The sequence below is a fragment of the Tribolium madens genome, unplaced genomic scaffold, assembly GCF_015345945.1.
Source record: "Tribolium madens isolate multiple individuals breed KSU strain unplaced genomic scaffold, Tmad_KSU_1.1 Scaffold_97;HRSCAF=244;Tcas5.2_LG3a, whole genome shotgun sequence".
NCBI lineage: Eukaryota > Metazoa > Arthropoda > Insecta > Coleoptera > Tenebrionidae > Tribolium > Tribolium madens.
In genome coordinates this window covers 6,017,547-6,037,480 of record NW_025401069.1, presented here as the reverse complement: position 1 = coordinate 6,037,480, position 19,934 = coordinate 6,017,547, and the positions used below count along the sequence as shown (strand labels likewise).

Here is a 19,934-nt window from a genome sequence, read left to right as displayed (position 1 = left end):
TACTGCACCAATTAATTTTTAATTAATTAATTTTATTAGAATTCACAGCAGAACCCAAAAATCGAAATAACTCTCTAGCAACTAAAAAAAAACATTTGAGAAAGGCTGTTACGTAAACAAGCGAAATTTCACGTATTTGAAATCCAACGTCCAAGTGGTTTAAACATTCCACATTGATGAACTTAGATAGAATATGCATCTACCCTAAAGTAATTTTGGTAACTATAAAGTTTGTTTCAGGATGTGTAATAACTTGCAGTTTGCAACAAACTCGGAGAAATACGAATACCGCATTTGAAAGTTCCTTTTCAAATAACCACTCAATTTAGTTGTTGCCGACAAAAATCTGTTTGCAGATTTTTCTAAATTTAATGTTTATTCAAAACTGATATAAATTTTACAACTAACGGTGTGTGATATTGGCCTCGTTAGTAGTAGTAAAAAGTACAATTTTATTTGGCATTCCTATTTGATATTTCCAATATTGCTTAATAAGATATGTTAATGATATTAAACAAACTCATTCCAGTTTATTTTAAGAGTTCCATTTAAATTCAAGGCATAAATATAAAAAAAATGTACTAATTATAAAATCGCTTGAAATGCAAAAATGCTGTTAGGTCCTAGAAATAAAAACCACGTTTATAACAGTTTCTTAAAATCCATTTCGAATAATCCTATTAGCTTACTTACTTGTATAAATAAGGTCAAATTGAATTTTTACGACTTCCCATAACTTTTTAAAAGTCGGGTAGAAAAGTAAGCTAATCATACCTTTAATTTTTTCTTAATTAGAAATAAAAATGTGTGCTAATGGCAACGAATTCTTTAATTTCTTTTAATATTAAACAAAAAGTACAAGATGACTAACGAACAGAACTGCATTAGTGTGAAATAAGCTGCAAAAAGAATCAATATAGCCATTAGCCCGGCTATTTTTACACCTGTTAATCTGAATTAGTGATATGTAACTTCGCACATGCTTTTATTAAAGGGAAATTGTAAATACTCGACTTTAGAAAATTAGTTTATATATTTACAACTAAATAGGTTTGTTACAAAAACTACAAGAATACGATCAATATCTTTCGTTTTTATGGTGTTTTCCGGACGAATTAACTGGAGTAAAAACCTCGTAATCGGTGACGGTAAAATTATAATCGCCCATCAAAACAGCAGGTGAGGCCCCATCTCCATCATAGGTGTGAGGCAAGTTTGAGTAACTGTCCATATTACTGTTACAATTGTTTGAAATTAGGAGATCAGCACCGGCTCCAAATATCGGCCCTGAACTAATTTCAACAATTTAATTTCCGTTTCACACAACAATAAAAATACGTACTCTGGGTGGTAACAAATGGCAAACGGTTTCTTCACTAGATGAAACTGTGTGGGTGGCAAGTCTTGGTGATTGTAAAGAGTGAAGAGAAAAGCCCGCTCTGAGGCGACATAGTGACTTTTTCCTGGAGGTCGGCCCCACGCTGCATCACTGAACCCACCACAGATTTCCCCTCTTGGACCCTAATATTATAATCAATGAAAAGAAATTTCTTAATCAAAAATTCTTACCAGGACTATGACAAAAGTAGGCGAAATTCCATCACAATGTCTGTGAAAAGCTGATGCAGAGTATCCATGACTGCTGGCCCTGTAAATCAATCTCCAACTCTGTTTGGGGTTACCAAACCAGGCATTCAGCACTCTTTGATAGTGACTCTTGTCTTGGCCCAGAATTAACGATCCTGGAAATAAATGTGGCGATATTCTTGGACGCAGTCGCTGGTCCTCTGCTCCCTCAGGATATTTGCTTGGAAGCGCTGCATGTCTGTATCTTTCCAAGCTGAGCTCCATTGGAACGGCCCCAGTTGGTTCAACTTCTTCAGCGAAGACTTGGCTGTCTGCAAAATTTGCATTTAAATGAATACAAATTCTGTTAGTGCGGACTACCAATCAGAAGCAAGCGAACATGAGATATCACATGCGAGAGGTGTTGGCACACTCTGGCTCTTTCTTCTTCAGTCCAGTGGGCTGTTGGTTGGGTTACTCCAGCTTGATATTTTGCCCAGTTTAGGATAGCTCTCCACACATCCTCTTCTTCCAAACAAAGCTAAAATTGAAGCAAATGATTGATTTTGGCCCAAATACTTGTTTAAAACGTACATAATCTGAGGAAATTAATTTCAAGACCGCTTCTTTTGGAAGAGATAGAAATGAATTTGTTTTAACACATTCTGCAGCATTTTCGCCTATGTAGCTGACGCAACGTTCAACAAAACCTGTAGCTGCTTTACCTCCTGAAAAATCAAATTGTAAATGCTTGCATGCGTAAAAAATATTAATAAAACGATAGATACCTTTTCACACATCTCTTAATTTATTTAGTTTTGAATTAAAAATGAAAAGCACAATTATTAAAATAGTTTTAATGTCCACTTTTCTTTTACAAAAAGTAGATAAATTAATTACTTAATACTAAAACCAATTGCTGTTTTCTTACAAACATACATAACTCCAATGAATGAAAAGAATGTTATGAAACTTAGAATTACACCATAAATTTACAACTAATTGCCAGATTGCGGATTCACATTCTGTATCAGTGTTATGTTGTCTCCTTTAAGCATTATTCTTCCCAGCTGCCTCCTATTCTTCGTTTTAACGTAATATTCCTCAGCATCATCCAGTACAAGATTCATGTATTCATCAAAACCCACAATGTGACCTTCAATTCTCAAATTAATGTTTTCGTATAACCAAACTTGCACTCTTGAACGATTTTGTAAGTAACGGAAAATTAAGTTGATGGGTTGTACCATCACTTTTTGAACTTTTTGTGGTTTGTAGGCCATTGTTGGAGGATTCTTGAGTTACCGGCAAAATGAAATTCTTCAACGAAGGTAATAGAAACTACGTATTCTTCGTAAACACACTTTTAAAGTAAACAGCAAATTATTCGTTCCACAAAACCAGTCAATTTTGCACTAGGAGTTTATAAAACTTAAAATGAGGCGACGCTCACAAAACGACAAAATTGAGGTTATGTTGAGAATTTGGTTTGGTTGGCGACGCTGTAAAACGATAAACTTGGAGAATTGAAATTCACTAAAGCCTTTACGTGTACTGGTTGTATGGTTTTTCTAGCGTTATTAAAAAATTGATTTATTGCTAATAAATATTTTTGTTAAGCCAGAATTAAATGTTTTGTATTTACGTGCCAAAAAAGCAAATGTAAAATCAAATAGAAGTGGAAAACATAATACTCATTTTATTTTTATTTTTTATTATTAAAAAAAAATTGTTATTTATCATACAAGACGATAAAATTGAATTTTATCTTTGAGATAGCATCGAGACGTCAGCCGAGACGCTAATATGCTGAAAGATAATGAAAATTTTATCGTCGTGTACAATATAAAATTTTATTCAATCCTCACAATTTTTTAGTAAATTTTGTTGATATTTCTAAATATAAAAGTAAAATTCATCAATGAAATCTAATGTCAAAGATCGTTAGCAACTAACAACCACAGGTATACAATAATGGATGTACTTTTTATCATCTAGACGATAAAATTTCATTTTAACATGAAGAAAACAGAATATAAAATTCAATTTTAACATAGAGGATTAAATAAAAAAAAAATTTTGGGGACAAATGGCCAACAAAATATCTGCACGCACTTGCGAACGAACAATTATGTCGTTTCGTCCGCACGATGATGTCCCCACATAAATATACAAAGTTATGTAACTTTTATTAGGTATAACCCTTGTTATTACAGTAGGACAAGTCGAGATTTCCCCGAAAAATAGAGGTTAGGGGAAGAAGAAAACAGTCCAACGTGTACGAAAAATAGAAAAATATGTAAAATATATTTGATCCTTGGAGCTCTATAGACGGCATCCGCAAATAAAGTGTTTTTTTAAGCCTCATAGATCTATTTATTTATCACCAAACTTTGATTTGAATAAGTCGTTGGTGATTGACTTTTCAAAAAAATAACATTGATTTTCGTAACATACAGCAGTGCTTGAAAAAGTTGCTCAGAATTAAATACATTTCATACTACCCCAATGATCATTTTGAATAAAAAACTAAGTATGAAGAAAAGTTACTTTTGTCTATTATTTTTACAAATTAAAGTTATATGATGCTTAAAGAACACTCATTATGGTGATTTAAAAGTGTTGGACCAACTCTCAAATGATAATAGAAGACTTTTTTTTTTAATTTCTTGTCATGGGAACTTTTAATTTAGTTGGATGCCCTTTACTCAAGAAATGATCCGAGACTTTTGATTCACTCTGTATGTGCGAACGGATCGGTTAGTCCGCAATAATGACTTATAGCGATTGTCATATTTGTAAGGTAAATGTGGGAACAGCTAACCACGGCCTAAAAATACTACTAAAAAATTACTATTACAAATAAGTTTCTTACTTTTAAAGATACTACGACTGTTCTCTCTACATTTCTACTTTTTAATTTGATATTTTTTTATTTGAAAACATGTTCTTGCATTGTATGACATTGTACATATTATTTTACAAATCATTTTGAATTTGAACTTGATTCTGTATTATGTTTTATTTAATTTTTTGTACCTACTCAACTTAAGTATTTTTTGCTTACCCGGAGAACGATTTTGAATATCCATCGCAGCGGCCAAAAATGTGCACGCTGAAGCTACAGACAAAGTAGAAGTGACATGATCTTCACAAGCATTTCTCAATTCATCCACTCCCAGTTCTTGAGCAAGAGCCAACATTTCGAAAACACCACTGTCTTGTAGCAGTATCTGGTAAATTTCTTTTTAGTCAGTATATAGAAAAAATAAACAAATAAACAGTAAATTTATACAAACCTTTCCTGTGTATACATAAAGAAGAAACTGTTTGAACGTGTCAGGAGGCGCCTGAGGTAGTCGCACAGGTGTTGGGGTTCCTGGAGCTGCTGGAGAGACTGAACATCCTGGAATGCGACACACTTCACCGCGTTTGGCTGTTTGAAAACTCTTGCATCTGATGCAAAATATAAAAAAGAAATTAGCTTGAAAAATGTTTTTTTTCTCAAACGTGCTGCAACAAAGACAAAGACGTTTCCATTAGCTACATTTTCTTTGAAACCGACGTCAGCCACTCAGTCATACGAGTTTATGCGTCAGTGTTTGAAGAAAAATGCATAATCATAATGTACAGCGCGTGTAGGTACTCTTGCACAATAGTAGACTCACAGGATCAAAGCAATTTTAGAAAGATATCCAATTAGACATCAGAAACAAGAGTCGTTGAGATAGAGAAAGAGACTAATTATTAGCGTCATTATATGAGTGGAAACAATAAAGTTACGAGTAGATAAGAACAAAGGTGCAAACAACTTTGATGTTTTAATGAGAGGTGCGCAAAACCCTGGTTCCTTGTCTTTGCAACTTTGTAAAAATCCGAAACTTTTTTAAAGTCCAACAATTTGCTCTTGTTGGATCATCTTCTCATTATATGAGTCTTAATTGCAACAAAATAAAATTAACAGCTTTAAAAACGACGAGCACAACTTTATTAAAACTTTAATTGCAACATATTTAACAATGAAGAACTGTTCTTGATATGATATCAAGACAAAATTTAGTAAAGAAGAAATTATTTTACCTAGCCATAAGAATTACTCGATGTGCATATACCCGCTCTTCTTCTCTTCCAAGAATAAAAACAATATCTGCTGAATCTGTATCTTCAGAGAGGCGTTGCAAATCATCTAACAATCGGGGAACTCCTGCTAGAGCTTTATCAGCTGGCAAACCAGCCGAATTAAATCCTCCAACTCGAGATCCCATCTTAAACCTAAAAGCCAGTTTGTATAATGCCTTATTAAGAAACTGTATTATCATAATTTAAGTATCAATTTGAATATAACATAATTTTCCAAATTATGTTTTTTTAAATACACTCTAAATATTAAGAAATGGATCAAGTTAATGAAAAAATATTTATTAATCAAAATAATTTTCTCTAACTCAGATGATAATATTTATTAAACCACCTTTGGGTTTAAAACTTGCAATCTATTTAACCATAAGAGAAGTAGTTTTGGGTTTTATCAATCATCTAAACATTATCTAAACATTTATATGATTTTAGAAAGTGCAAACAACCCATTTTACTGTCCTTTCTATTGTCTATAAAATAGTTGCTATTTACATTCATTAAAAATGTTTATCACATCAAATATTATTATTAGAATTATAATACAGCCAATTAGAACAAAAATAATTTAATAGCTAAATTGCAAATCCTGTATTATGAATAATGAACGTTGCAGATAATACATAACAAATAACACTAAGAAAATAAAAATGTACCTACCTATCTCTTGTTACTTTTTTTTTTCATATTATAACAAAATGTATGAATTATGTATACATAATTAATTATTAGACTTAAGTGTAAGTAAGATATACTTAAATAAAGCTAATTTTTAAGTATTTTAAAATTACTCGTAAGTTGTCTTATGTTTAGGTAGTTAATGCGCAAACACACAGCGCATCATTAATAAAAACCCCACTCTATAAAAAAAGTAAATATAAACTTACCGAACACAAAATTCGATGGTAATTTCAATGCAAGATCACAACACCTCTAACACTAAAATTATTGTTAATATGCATACGTTTGATACACGATAAATAACCCAATCTAAATTAAATTTTAGAAATTTCTTTACCATACAACTTTAATAAAGTTATAATGGAACTGGTCTCAAACATATCCTGCTCTGACCAGGTAAACGAAGGTAAGCTTTAATCTCTTGCACAGGTTCTTGAGTACACTGCCCTCGTCTTTAACTCTTACGGTGTTGCCAAATCTGAAGATTTAAATACAAATCAGATCAAATCCGTTGATTTTGAAATGTTTTCGTATTTTTTTGAAACCACTTTTTAATTACTGCTGCTTTATTTATTATGAATTGCAATAATAAAAAAACTATGCCAATTATTTAATTAAAAATGTTAAAAACTGTGTAATTGTGATACCCAGTGGCGCAGCAAATAAAATCAGGCAAAATTATATTTTAGAAAGAACCAAATTAAACATTCCAACTTTGTACACAATTATTTTCGATGTTGTCGTAAGTTCAGAAGATTCACAAATTTTTACTTTTCGTATTTTGTAAATTACGTCAAAACTGTATCTCAAACGTTATAATGTTTTTACATACATATGTAAAATGTTCAGAGAAATCAATTGACGTCGAGGAAACTGCAAAATTAGTTATCTAGCTGAATTAACATTTTGGATATTTTTGACTTTATTAAGCATAATAAGAAAGAGAAGGAGCATATGAACAAATAAGTGAGCAAAGCATAAATAAGAGAAAGTGCATAAGAGCTTTTCTTTCTATTGGGGTGTCACAATGGGCATTTTGTACGGCGCCACTGTTTTCAGAAATTGTAAATCAACCTATTTCATCGATACTAATGCAATTTGAGCTATTTTCTAGCAATTGGGTACCGCCTATGGGTACCGCATACCTCAATTGACAAAAATTTTAACTGTCAAACATAATACTTCTAATAAATTCAATTTAAAAATCGCTCAATAGAAAAATAGTATAAAAAACACGTGTTACATCCTCTCATTGTGATACTCGTACATTGCAACACTCGTATCACAAAAAGAGTGAGAGTGTTTGCAACACTTGTTTTTTAATATACTATTTTTATCTTTAAGACGACATTTTTCATTTTTCTAAAATAAATGAAACCAACTACCTAAATACTTTAAGTTTACTCGAAAAATCGAAAATTTTATAATATGAGCAATAAATAAATAGCATTTGTTATGTTTGTAGCATTAACTTTTATTCATTATATTTAATAAAAGATAGCAAGATAAGTATAACTAAATATTATAATTTTATGCATATTTAGAACTCAACAAAAGTAAGGTTTTGTATTTCGCACATTTTTTACACAAACTTTTTACAACAAAAATATAAATAGTTATACAAATCATATTTTAACTGCATAGAGTGAATTGTAAACTAAAACTAAGAATGGTATTTTTAGATACCATTCATTTACTTTTCTTCTTCAACTTCTGCAACAGTTATTAGACTGCTGCATTGTTGGTCACATATGTATAGCGCAAAAATGGCATTTATTTCTTCAACATTCTGACATACATAGAAAGAAATGTAGAATTTAGAATACTAAAATAGATTAAAACTATTAAAAACAAAATAAAGTTTATTTGTTTTACATTGTTAATGCCAAATAAAAATAAATTAATTAAAATAAATTAATTAAAATAAAAAAAATAGAATTTAATTATTTTAGTTAATTAATTTTAAACTAATGAATATTTTGTCAATGGGAAAAAATGTAAATTCCAAATGTTATTTTAAAAAACTGTGTACAGTAATAGACAGTGAATTTCGTCCACCCAATTTCCCTGACAGATTAAAAGTGTATATTAGTCTTTAGGTTTTCCTAACCATGTTGACGGAATGCTCGATGCTTTATGCTGCTTTTTACCTTTGTCCCTTGAAATGGTAGTCCTTGGTATGCCTAAAAGTATAGAGACATGTCTTTGAGACATTCCTTCTTGTACCAGAGAGATAATTTTTATTTTATTAAACGCACTTACTGTTGGCATGTTCGAATTTGATTAAATTGGACAATACGTATTTGAATGTCAGTTATCATGACAATAAAGCACAGACTACAGTGAATTTTTATGAATTCACAGAAATTGGGTGGATGAAATTCACTGTCCATTACTGTAAGTACTTGAAAACTATCTTTGATCAATGCCAATATAATTGGCTCTTAATTTCATTTTTTTCTGTTTATTCACGATAAGAAAACGGTTAAATTTCAATAATTAATTAGAGTCAGGTAGGTATTAAATGTCTACTGGTTTCAGACGCTGAAAAAATGAAAAAATCTAATATTGATGTTCCGACTGATTAGATTAAAGTAAAGATAAAAAGGATGCGGGACAAATGACATTTCAAACGAGATGATGTGAATTATTCAAAGTATAAATTTTCGGAGTTAACTAACTGCTAAAGTTTACTCAAGCAGTAGCGGCGTTACAAAAATTCAAGCTTTTCGTTTATTCGAACATAGACCGAACAAAACTTTAACACCTAAACATAAAGCAGAATTTTTTAAGTTTTAAGTTAAAGTATAGTAGTAATTAAACGAGTTTTTACTTTCATCTGGAATAAAATGTAGATGTGTTGTCGTTTTGTTTTTTCTCCCATGATGTGTAAAGAAAAAATGTGTAGAGGAGGTCTAGGCGGGGTCCATTATTTAGTAGCCCAGGGGATAACATGTCAAATCTTATTGCTTCCAGAAGCACGTGCCCACCCCCGGATTAAAGTAAACACCAGCACCCAATATATTGCATGAGTATCCATCAAATACCATGCTTGATTAAATATGTGCATATTTTCTTGTAGACAATCCGATCAGACAGAATATACTTATTATTCGAGTACGAGAATTTTATTCATAAATCAAACTGTAAGCAGACAAAATTTAACTACAAATGAATCGATAATGCCATCATAAGTTTTCCCAGTACAGATAGTAGTCATGCTTCACCACTTTGTAGAACATATCCCCAGTTTCAGCAAATGTAATAGTTTATTAGAACAAAAGGTACAATAGGTTTCAGCGTTGCTGTCGAACAAAACACTTGTAGTGCTTTATGCTTTCACCAACAATTCCAAACATTGTTTAGAATTTGGCGGAAATTACATTTCAGTTTTCTTATCATAGTTGATTAGGGCTGGGAATTTATTTACTTTATACTGAATGAGAAACAGTATTTGACGAAAGCTTTATGCGTCTGCTTTCCTAAAATCTTAGATAAGTAGTGTTGAAAGTTGTATAAGGGGTTGAGTAACTAAGGGAAGAGCGTCGGAATATTGTATAAATATATGTGGGAGGGTCATAAAGTATTCTTTACTAAACATTTATCTTCCAACGAGGAATGTTTTATTTCGTAGTGATGAATTGCTTCTGTATTTAGTGCAGGAAGATTTAAGATTTTACTAATAATACGCCGAAGGGTAACAGGAATACATATAAAATACAAAGCAGCTGATGATGAAAGTTTTGTGGAAGAAATGAGTGAATAATCGGTTTAAAATTAACAAGAACAGAACGAAAATATTGCTTCAAAAATATAATCATAATTTAGAATATAGAATAAAGAATCTTTGCCAAAGCTTGAACCAAATGTTTAAATATTGATAAAAAAAACTTATTTTTAAACAATTTTATTTATTTTCCTATTATAATAATTTATTGTAACCACTTTGTAAACATCTTGCCTTTGCGTAATAACAGATTAACATAAATATATGTTATTTACTCTTATGTAAATAATAAATTTTAAACTAATTATCATATCGAGAGATTAAAGGTTTCTCGAGAGATTTGAATGCAGAATAATCATTAAATTATTGGCAAATAAGTAAATTAAGTTGTTACAGGCATCTTCTTGTTTGCTCGCAAATTACAATAATTGCTACTGTGAGTCATGTGTAGATTGAGTAATAATAACGTGGTTAGACATGTCACTTCACATGAAGCTACTACAAACGGTACCAAAATTACATTACAATGTGCATGAATCTCTGATTTTCCAACTGATAACGAACGTGATTGAGATACATTTGAGAGTATTGATTTTTCTTGTTGCAACACAACAAACAAAAATTAAAGCAAAACAAATTTGTAACATTATTCGTTTCTATGACTGAAATAATGTTCTTAAAAACAAATAAAAAATTAAATCTTACTTTTTCTATCTCTACAATATTCGTTGTTGTCAACTTAGTTTCAAAGTTACAAACCAGTTTGATTGCATAGCTTCTATTTTGTCTGAACGATTTTGATTGTACAAATAAAATACGTTAACTGAGACAATGTAATATATCAAGCATAACAAGAGCATTATTTTCGAGATTACCATTCGCAGATATTAGAAAACTAAGTAATTATAATACTTTTATTTGTAATTTTAGTGAAAAAAGAATTTTTTACACAATCGATTTAAAAATTGTAAGTACATTAATGAATAAAAAAGATTACCATGTAAAGTTCTAGTTCTAAACGAGTACCCTATTACTGCTCAAATGTTTGGGAGTGAATTGGCGAGAAGAGCGTAGCTGAAGGAGAACCCCAAAGACATAGACATCCTTTGGGCGTAGTTGCACTGAAACGAAAATACGTCCAGGAATATTTAATAGGTTTAACGATAATGGAATTTAATTGTAACTGACTGAAGCTGGTTACTCCTACCATTAGTTTGGCCTAAATTAATAAAACAGTATAATTAGTAAATTATAGTTGTATCAAAGATAATCATTATAGAAGACAATTTCAAAGGACAGTATTTTTTTACTCGTATTTAATTTAAGGTGAAGGTGACTAGCTAAATTACAGATGATAGGTACTTAATTTTAGGTACTTAATTAATTTTTAATTTAGCAATAAAGTTGTCTCTGATTCCTGTGGTTTTATGCATACCTCTACGCTTATACCCACCTGACTTCCTACCCACTTTTATGTGACACTTCAATGGAGACACCACACCAAAAACAGTATGCATTTACATTTATTTCGTTTATTATAATAAACAGCCAAATATTATTTCATTTTCAGTTCTTTTAGTTTGAAGACACAGTAAACATTCTTATTTATAACATTTTTCTTCTGTACCCATACAGGGTGCGCCAGAACTCGCGCCCCAGAGAAAATTTTCAAGTAAGGTAAGATACCAGGAACATGAAAAAAATGTTTAAAAAATTCTATCTGTCAAAAAACTTTGACATATATTTTTTGACATTTGACATTTTTTTATATCTATTTAATGATACTGATGATCTTGTATATGTTTTTTTACAATTATTTAGTAAAGGGACAAAAATTTTGCCAATAAAAGCCACAAATAACATTGAACAGAGTTACAATTTAGGATACAGCTTCCTTGTTTCCTCTTTTAATAGTCTATAGCAAAAAACTTGGAAAATTATTTTTTCAACTGAAATAAATAGAGTCAAAGTGCAAACTTTAAACCCACATAACTTCGAAATTTTTATAGATAAAATTTTTTTAACATTTTTTCCATGTTCCTGGTATCTTACCTTATATGGCATTTTTCTCTGGGGCGCGAGTTCTGGCGCACCTTGTATATGGTCTCTCGTTCAACTTTACTTCTCTATAATTAGTCTTGTAATTTAAACCCTTGCAAGCCCTACTATTCTCATATTTTGTAAGGCGAATCTTAGCAAAATCGTATACCGTCTCCATTTGTACATTTATTATAACAAATTGCTAATTTACTACATTATCTCATAAAATGCAGGTTGTCTGCTCTAAACTCCAAGAACAAAACTTTTAAATTGCTTTAAGTTCTACAATAAGTTCAGAATTTATGATTTTAGTATCAAAATGGCAATGTCAATATTACTTCACTTCGCAAGTTCACTTAACAAAAAAGCAAAACATAAATATAATCAGATTGTTAAGTGTGTCTGATATTTCCGGTACGAGGTTAAAAATGTTCTTGTACCTAGTTAAAACTCATGTCAACATTTTTAACAAGGATTTGTTTTGTTGTAAAGTATAAATTACAACTTTCGAGGCCAAATAAAATCATTAAATAGTCGCAAATAAAAAGATAGAAATTTTGTATGTTGCACTATGGAATCTATTATTCCAAAGAGTTTTATTTATTGTTTCTGGTTATTTGTCCTAGTAGAAAGATGTCAGGTTCATAATATATACTTTGTAATTTATTGCTTTCGTAATTTTGTTCTGTATTTTAGTGCAAAATAGATGTGATTGAAGTAACTGAATGTAGAGAATCCGTAGATGGCAAGGGATCTATTACTCAAACTTTTGATGGAGAATTGAAAAAAATTGACCTCACAATGGACCTGCCGGATGCTGACATAAAAGATGATGCTACTGTAGTACACGTTTTAATTTAGTTTGTAAGGTATTTTAATTTTTTATTGTCTTAGTTTGTCTTGAAACTTCATAAATATGATAAAGATAAAGACGAATGGGAGTATAACTACGACGAAAAAAAAGGTGATATTTGCTTCTACATTCAACAGTTTCTTTCAAAAAGTTGGGATAAAGCGAGATCAGCGTCAAATCCAGAAATTGCAGAAGAATGTGTCGTGCCAAAAGCAAGTTTTTAAATATAAAAACACAAATATTATCTATTCTTCTAGGGCACCTATGAATGGAAAAATTTTGAACTAAATGAAGATGATGTCGTCGTTCCAATTGGTATGGTGGGGAGATATAAACTCGATGTGACGGTTTATGGTGAAGAACCTATGTTTTGTTTCGAGGTAGACGTCGATGTCCAGGCATAAAAATATAACACTAAACAAACATGTATTTTAATGTGAATCAGTAAATTCTTTTAAGAAGGCTTTTTCGTGCGTATATAAACCCACAATTATTTCTGACTAAGTAAATCTGCTAGAAGACATTTAGAACCATTTTCATAGCAATATCTAAAGATATAATGTGCCATTTACTGTAAGGGAGTCTGAAATCGAAAAAATATTTATAGGTGGTATACTTAAAGAATTCACAAAATGTTAAGAAACTTTTCTATTCACTTTTGTTTGAAGAAATAAGTTTTCTCAAAATATTGAGTTGATTAACTAAATCAATTCTTCTTCTTCTTGGATCTTCTTGGTATGGAAACGATGAACAAAAACACGATTAGCCCGTCACACCAAACTTTTATTTTAATAGCACAACGCGTTTCGACCACAAAGTGGTCATCCTCAGGTGAGAATAAAACTCAATTATTCTCAATTTATTCTCACCTGAGGATGACCACTTTGTGGTCGAAACGCGTTGTGCTATTAAAATAAAAGTTTGGTGTGACGGGCTAATCGTGTTTTTGTTCATAAATCAATTCTGTTGATAATGCCATATTCATATTATAAAGTATTCACTTATTGTATAAGCAGCATAAAAATAATTATTTTTCAGGTTTTTAAGGCAAAACTTATTTAATTCTTTTAGAAAACTCATCCATTTAAATCCCACAAAAGTACTAAATCACAATAAATATAAAAAGGACAATTACATCTGGAAAAATCTGCTGAAACTAATAATGAAAACAGATTTCGACTTGTGGCAGAGCAAGCCAATAAATCACCGGCCAACTCTTCTTTATTGTAAGAGAATTTTATCGATTAACCATCTGTTTTCAGCGAATTTGAAAATCAGTAGAATTAAACATCAAGACGTTCTTTTCATTTTATCACAATTAATTATGTTTTTTTACCAGTTTTATTAACATTCTATCATTCTAAATAAGATTTAAAACTACAAAATATCGTTTTTGTTAAACCCATTTTATGACTCATCGACCAGGATGCGTGCAAAATCAATTAACATTTTATGAAAGAATAAACAAATATAAAGTGTGCATAATTGTTAAAGCTACTGTTAAAGTAATTTACTGCCGCATATTTGATATGAAGGTTTGTTCCACAGCCCATGTTATCATGTTGTTAAGTGAGCGCTAATTTAGTGGTCATAAAAATGTGATTACCACGAGTAGTATTAATTTACGGGGTTGTAATAAAATTGTATCAAATACCTCCGTATTTATCAATTAGTTCCTTCTATTTTATTGACTATTTAACTAATACAGTCATAACTGTAACATTTAAATTCAGATTCGTGAAAGATTTATGGGACGCTACAGATTATTGGAATATTTTAATTAAACTTGTGGTATTCTATTAGCTGTAAATAGTTCCTTTATAGGACAGTTTAATAAATATCCAATTTGTTTTAAGTATTCATTAATGCTTTAAGGCCAGTAGTTAAATCGCGAAAGACAAGATCGTCTGTCACCTCACATAAAAGCAAGCGATAAGTCAGAAGAATAAGCAGAAGGAAATGAAAAAGGTTAAAGGCAATAGGCAACGAAAATCATGAAATTCCCTGCAAAATCAACATCAACCTGCACTCGTCCTGTACGCATGTGTCCCTTGTATTAGCACAGCAAAATATTTCTCAAAGTTCTTTCCGATTTAGCACCCCAGCCTTTTCCACTTATTTGGTCTGCTCGAAGCTACGTCTGTGTATCGATCCGTCGGCGTCGCGGCGTGGAAAACCGATTCCGCCATTTGCTTTGTTTACGGTATCTCGTGTCGTTCTCTGGTGCGGCTGTGGTGCGGGGATATGGACCTCATGTATGTTTGACCTTGTCGTTAGCAAGAGTTTCGTGAAACACCTTCAATTGTCTTTATTTTATATCATTCGGATTATCCTCGGGTGAGTTTCTTTCCTTAAATCCTTGCGGAAGAGGTTACGATGTGCCGGCGTTTCGCCTATTTGCCACTTCCGGTAAACTCGTTACCATTTTTATAGTTCCGGGTGGAATCGTTTATACGACCAACATAAATCAGGTAAATAAATACTTGATGATTAGGCAAATCAGGCATGGTTAACTACTAATAGAGCAAAAAAAAATGAAACTTTTGGAATAGCTAAATCAAATATTTATTAATCCGAGTAATTTTTGTATGGTAGCTTTGTATGTACTTTTAATGTAAATATTACATTGTTAAATGTTAAAATGTTGTAGTTTTATTAGTTCATTAAGACGCTTAGAGTATGTTGAATATGTATTTTATTATAAGTTATGACTGTAGTCATAAAAATTCGAAAACTTCGATGTGAGATCAGCCATCGGCTATTACTAGAAGAAGACTATTAAAAATGTTAAAATCTACAACAAAAAATGACAAAATTTTTCTTATTTTGCAAAATACTTTTTATAGGTACACTTACTACTTTTACTTACTTTTTGTTACACCAATTTTTCAACAACTTTATAGTCACAGTACAGGTCTAACAAAGTCAAGCTCAACTTGCCTTATAAATGTTTGTGCCTTATAAATGTGACATCTAAAGTAATGAAATTCGGTGGTATCCTGTACAAAAAATTTAACGCGAATTTTTTTCCTTTTTATTATTGTTTTTAGTATTAGCACATTAATCTGTGGCAGTTTTTTTTTTACTTTTAACTCAGTTTTTTTTTAAACAATGGAATAGATTTTGAAGAGCTAACCTCAAATACTATATTTTTTTTAATTTTTGCTGGTAAAGTCTAAGGCCGAATTTAAATTTATTTGGCAATTAAAACTCCATATCCCAGAAACTATAAACATTCAGATAAAACAAGTTCAGTTATTTTCGCACTTTTTGCCTTCTACTAAAATTTTTCTCTTTTGAAATTTCTGCACAATTATTAAAATCACCCATTATGTTTTTAAAAATCCGGAAAAAACATGTTGAAGAAAAAAAAGTATAAAATGTGATTTTGCTAAAAATTTTAAAGCATACGTAATCTTGTTTCTGCCGCCTTAAAATAAACTTTGTAATAAAATTAAATTAGAACATTAAACAAATATTTTTCAAATGACAACTTGTCAATTATCAAAGTCATTTAACAACTCAAGGTTTGTTTTACAATTTTTGTGATAGGAAAACACAAAAGTGCTCGTCAATAAAAACGATGTAGCACAGAAAGTGCTAATCAATAAAATAATTGTAATTACTTAATGATGTTTTTTTCATTAAATAGATAATTTTTATGTATAAAATGAATAGTAAATTATGGCTTGTAAGGAACGGAAAACCATACAAGTCTTGTATTTATTTATTTTTGAATTTGAATGATGATATTTTATTCACACAAACACAAACTGTTGATAATTTTTAATAAAAAACTCTTCCAAAATTTAAACTTCAACTCGTAAGAAGCAAGTCATTGCCGCATTTCAGTCATTATTACAATTCCATAGGCTTGTATTAAACTGAAACTGTTCAATCGTTCCATTTACTGCTTCATAATTTAAATCGGCAAAATTAGTCTCGACAAATATTGCTCGTGTTCCAATCATTTTAAACGCTGAATGTTTGCAAACTTCTAAATTACTTTTACGAATTGAAAAATTGCCAGTTTTATTAAACTCCAGTTGAACAACCAGACTGTGGATACATCCAACGTTCGGAGAAATTGTTGAAATCTTTCATGTTGCCTTTGCAATTTTGTCTTTGATTTCTACAATTTTAATAATGGAAAAAAACAAAAATAAAATTTTCAAAATCCTTTCAAAGGTTTAAAATGTTAATTTTTGCTAAAACAAAATTTCCATAACACAAGCATTGTTAACTTCAGAAACCCCAAAAAACACGCAATATGTTATAGATTAACTTTGTGCGTGTTGCCAAAGTACAAGTCATTAAATTATTAAAAATGTATAAAATAAGTTACACATTAAGTGATAACATCACGTTTCGAAACTTAGGTGTTGGATTTCACCAACTCCTCGTAGTTCTAACTTTGTTTATAGAAATCAATACATTGATGCCAATTTTGTGCTTATTAAATATAAGAAGCCACCTGTAAGAATTCGCCAGAGACCCAGGGCTAAGACGAAATAAATGGCTTTCTACATTCAGTTTAGTGCACATCAAAAGGGGAGGTCACCATTAGCGACACTATTGGCTAGCGCCAGTAATGTGGCACACGTGTAAGTTCCGGTACGAGGTCAAAGTTCCGGGTGATTGATGGAGTCCGGGACTGATAAGAACCACAGTACGGGTTGCGAGATGACCGAATACATTCCTAAACGCACTCGGGACAATATTTTATAGTCCACTGCATCACTTATTGCTACTCTTTCCCTGATGATGAAACCGAAGATGGGTCCTGAGAAAATCTCAAATATGCGGGTTGCTCGCTTTGATCGACAAATTCCAAGGCGTCATTGGCGAAAAAGAAAGGAAAATGGCAAGGGAAAAGTTTTTTAAACCATGAAAACTGGTCTAAAAAATTTTTCTTTTCCTTGTCCATTAATTTCAAAAGTAATTAAAAATGAATTAGACTGCTTACTTTTGAGAAATCTGATTATTAGCCTTAAATGATTATTACTATCAGCAATAAAACATTATTATATTATAACAATAAAGAATTTATAATAATGTAAACACTGTACGCAGTAGTCTTTTTATGCTTTAACGATATTTATTCAATATTATTAAACATAATCTGTACATATAGACTATTCAGTTATGATTTATATTTTTATGGACTCATCGGTTTGATAAAAACTTTTGTTAAACGAACCGCCTTATCTTTATAATTCTGTCTATCATTTCTGAAAGACTTCCATAAAATAAGTACATACTTCTCTGAGATTCTATAGCACCGCTCTTTTTTAAATACAATAAAATTATTGATTGTGCATACAGTTGTATTTTATCGTGACCTACTGCATATTTATTTTATAATCCAGGTGTTGTATTACATGGAGGTTTTTGTGTACAATCCTTTATTTATAGGGTACTTGCTACCGGTTATCGAATCATTTCTACCGGATTTGTGTCGAATTACGGTACCAATGCAGCTTTCCATAAATGTGAAAACGTTATCTATTATTGAATTGCTACTTCGGATGAATACAAGGGGGGAAATGTATTCAATGAAAACGTTACATTTTAGTTTCGATTTTTGTTTTAACTTACTGACAATAGATTTTTACTTCAACTGATATTTCTTGTAATAAAAATTAAACCCAAAAAGCGTACATAAACAGCGTTGAAATGTGGTGACAACTTCTTTTGGAGTATAGTTTCATGCTCAATTTAACGTGAATTGAAATTTGGACATGGTTTTTCAAGTCATAATCAACGATATACTTGTGAAAGTGCTTAGTAGTACGTAGTAACAAAGATTGCTGTTTTAAAAATATGAAGTTTGGTCATTTGAATTATTGTTTTTAACAATGTAATTGACGTTTTAATACACGTTCTATTACAATAAACTCATATATTAATTGAATATACCGACAAGAAAAATAATTAAAACTTTCTTTATAATTCTTTAAAAAATTATATAAAATGCTAAGTAAACATTTAAAGACTAATAGTATTTGCAAAAGATGTATAACATGATGTGCAAAATCTATTAGATATAAAATTATTCTGTGGTTGAAAAGCTTTTAGATTTATCATTTTATCAATAATAGTTTATGAGTTTACAGTTTTTATTATTCTGTTTTCTTAATATTAAAAAGTTCATTTCTGAAATCTTTCAAAGTTGTTTTTTCTCGATGTGTAATAGCTATAATTGTTTTTCATCCATAAATTTAAAATAATAAGCAATAATAAGAATGTATCAAATTTTTAAAATGTATAAAAATTGTTACAAAAATAAAAAGATTTTTGCAGCCATCGAAACGATGCCTTTTTTCTGCACGATTTTTTTGTCAAACTTCTTAGCCATATTATACAGTGTGAGCAAAAAGTGTGGAACCAAGCGCTGTTTGCTTTTGAACTATTGATTTTTATAATATCTACATATGTGGTAAATGATAAAGTGCTACAAAAATGTTTTGTGTTTGATTTAGTTTTAATAATTTTTTCTCTTTGGGTTTTTTATATAGAGAATTTCGTTCTATATACTCGTAGTTATAATTTAGAGTCTTTGTCGCAAAAAAGTTTATAACTGTAAGTTGTCTGTTTGTAATTTTGAAGATCGCAATAGTGGACATTCTTCATATACGTATGTACAATTAGCGTAGAAAAGATTGTCCTCCTAATAAACCGCCCGGACCCTTAGAGGGTGAACCCATAAACCACAACACTAAATCTTTTCTATTGTAAACATTATTTCTTATTTAACAGTATATTTAGTTTGAAATGAAGCTCAGTTAGCGATTTTACTTTCAATTGAGAAAAAAACAAATTATTTTAAAAATTCACAACTTTATAAAATTAAAATTAAATTAAAAAAATTATAATTAATGCTTAATTAGTTATTTATTTACTAAGATAACAAGTAAATGCCGCTTTAAATGG

General features: G+C 30.6%; 4 protein-coding genes across 5 annotated transcripts in view; 2 read left to right on the top strand and 2 right to left on the bottom strand.

Moving 5' to 3' along the window:
• Window positions 1–1,018: 1,018 nt before the first annotated feature.
• LOC123014329 (kelch-like protein 21) lies at window positions 1,019–6,791 on the bottom strand. The gene is made up of 9 exons (XM_044413388.1): window positions 6,588–6,791; window positions 5,647–5,838; window positions 4,866–5,022; window positions 4,634–4,799; window positions 2,161–2,294; window positions 1,948–2,107; window positions 1,570–1,898; window positions 1,343–1,521; window positions 1,019–1,292 (listed from the first exon to the last, which is right to left on the bottom strand). The coding sequence occupies exons 2-9, from the start codon at window positions 5,829–5,831 to the stop codon at window positions 1,079–1,081; spliced, it is 1,524 nt and encodes a 507-aa protein (XP_044269323.1). The 5' UTR covers window positions 5,832–5,838; window positions 6,588–6,791; the 3' UTR covers window positions 1,019–1,078.
• LOC123014330 (probable small nuclear ribonucleoprotein E) lies at window positions 2,352–3,009 on the bottom strand. The gene has a single exon (XM_044413389.1). It carries the CDS (start codon window positions 2,847–2,849, stop codon window positions 2,565–2,567), a length of 285 nt encoding a protein of 94 aa, XP_044269324.1. The 5' UTR covers window positions 2,850–3,009; the 3' UTR covers window positions 2,352–2,564.
• Window positions 6,792–12,703: 5,912 nt separating the features above from the next.
• Window positions 12,704–13,413, top strand: LOC123014688. The gene is made up of 4 exons (XM_044413920.1): window positions 12,704–12,788; window positions 12,845–12,988; window positions 13,043–13,213; window positions 13,259–13,413. The coding sequence occupies exons 1-4, from the start codon at window positions 12,720–12,722 to the stop codon at window positions 13,403–13,405; spliced, it is 531 nt and encodes a 176-aa protein (XP_044269855.1). The 5' UTR covers window positions 12,704–12,719; the 3' UTR covers window positions 13,406–13,413.
• Window positions 13,414–15,202: 1,789 nt separating this feature from the next.
• Window positions 15,203–19,934, top strand: part of LOC123014687 (frizzled-2) — a 48,474-nt gene continuing 43,742 nt past the window's right edge. Inside the window, exon 1 of one of the 2 annotated variants that reach the window (XM_044413918.1) lies at window positions 15,203–15,338. The gene's annotated coding sequence lies outside the window, so the exon portion shown is untranslated. The remainder of the gene's footprint in view (window positions 15,339–19,934) is intronic. The other variant, XM_044413919.1, reaches the window with a different exon arrangement.

Coding starts and splice junctions, on each gene's coding strand:
- LOC123014330 (XM_044413389.1), bottom strand. CDS start 2,849: ATGGCCTACAAACCACAAAAAGTTCAAAAAGTGATGGTACAACCCATC.
- LOC123014329 (XM_044413388.1), bottom strand. CDS start 5,831: ATGGGATCTCGAGTTGGAGGATTTAATTCGGCTGGTTTGCCAGCTGAT. Junction 2,295..4,633: donor TATTCAAAATCGTTCTCCGG/GTAAGCAAAAAA, acceptor TTGATTTTTCAG/GAGGTAAAGCAGCTACAGGT. Junction 1,522..1,569: donor CTACTTTTGTCATAGTCCTG/GTAAGAATTTTT, acceptor TTATAATATTAG/GGTCCAAGAGGGGAAATCTG.
- LOC123014688 (XM_044413920.1), top strand. CDS start 12,720: ATGGAATCTATTATTCCAAAGAGTTTTATTTATTGTTTCTGGTTATTT. Junction 12,789..12,844: donor TCCTAGTAGAAAGATGTCAG/GTTCATAATATA, acceptor TCTGTATTTTAG/TGCAAAATAGATGTGATTGA. Junction 13,214..13,258: donor AAGAATGTGTCGTGCCAAAA/GCAAGTTTTTAA, acceptor CTATTCTTCTAG/GGCACCTATGAATGGAAAAA.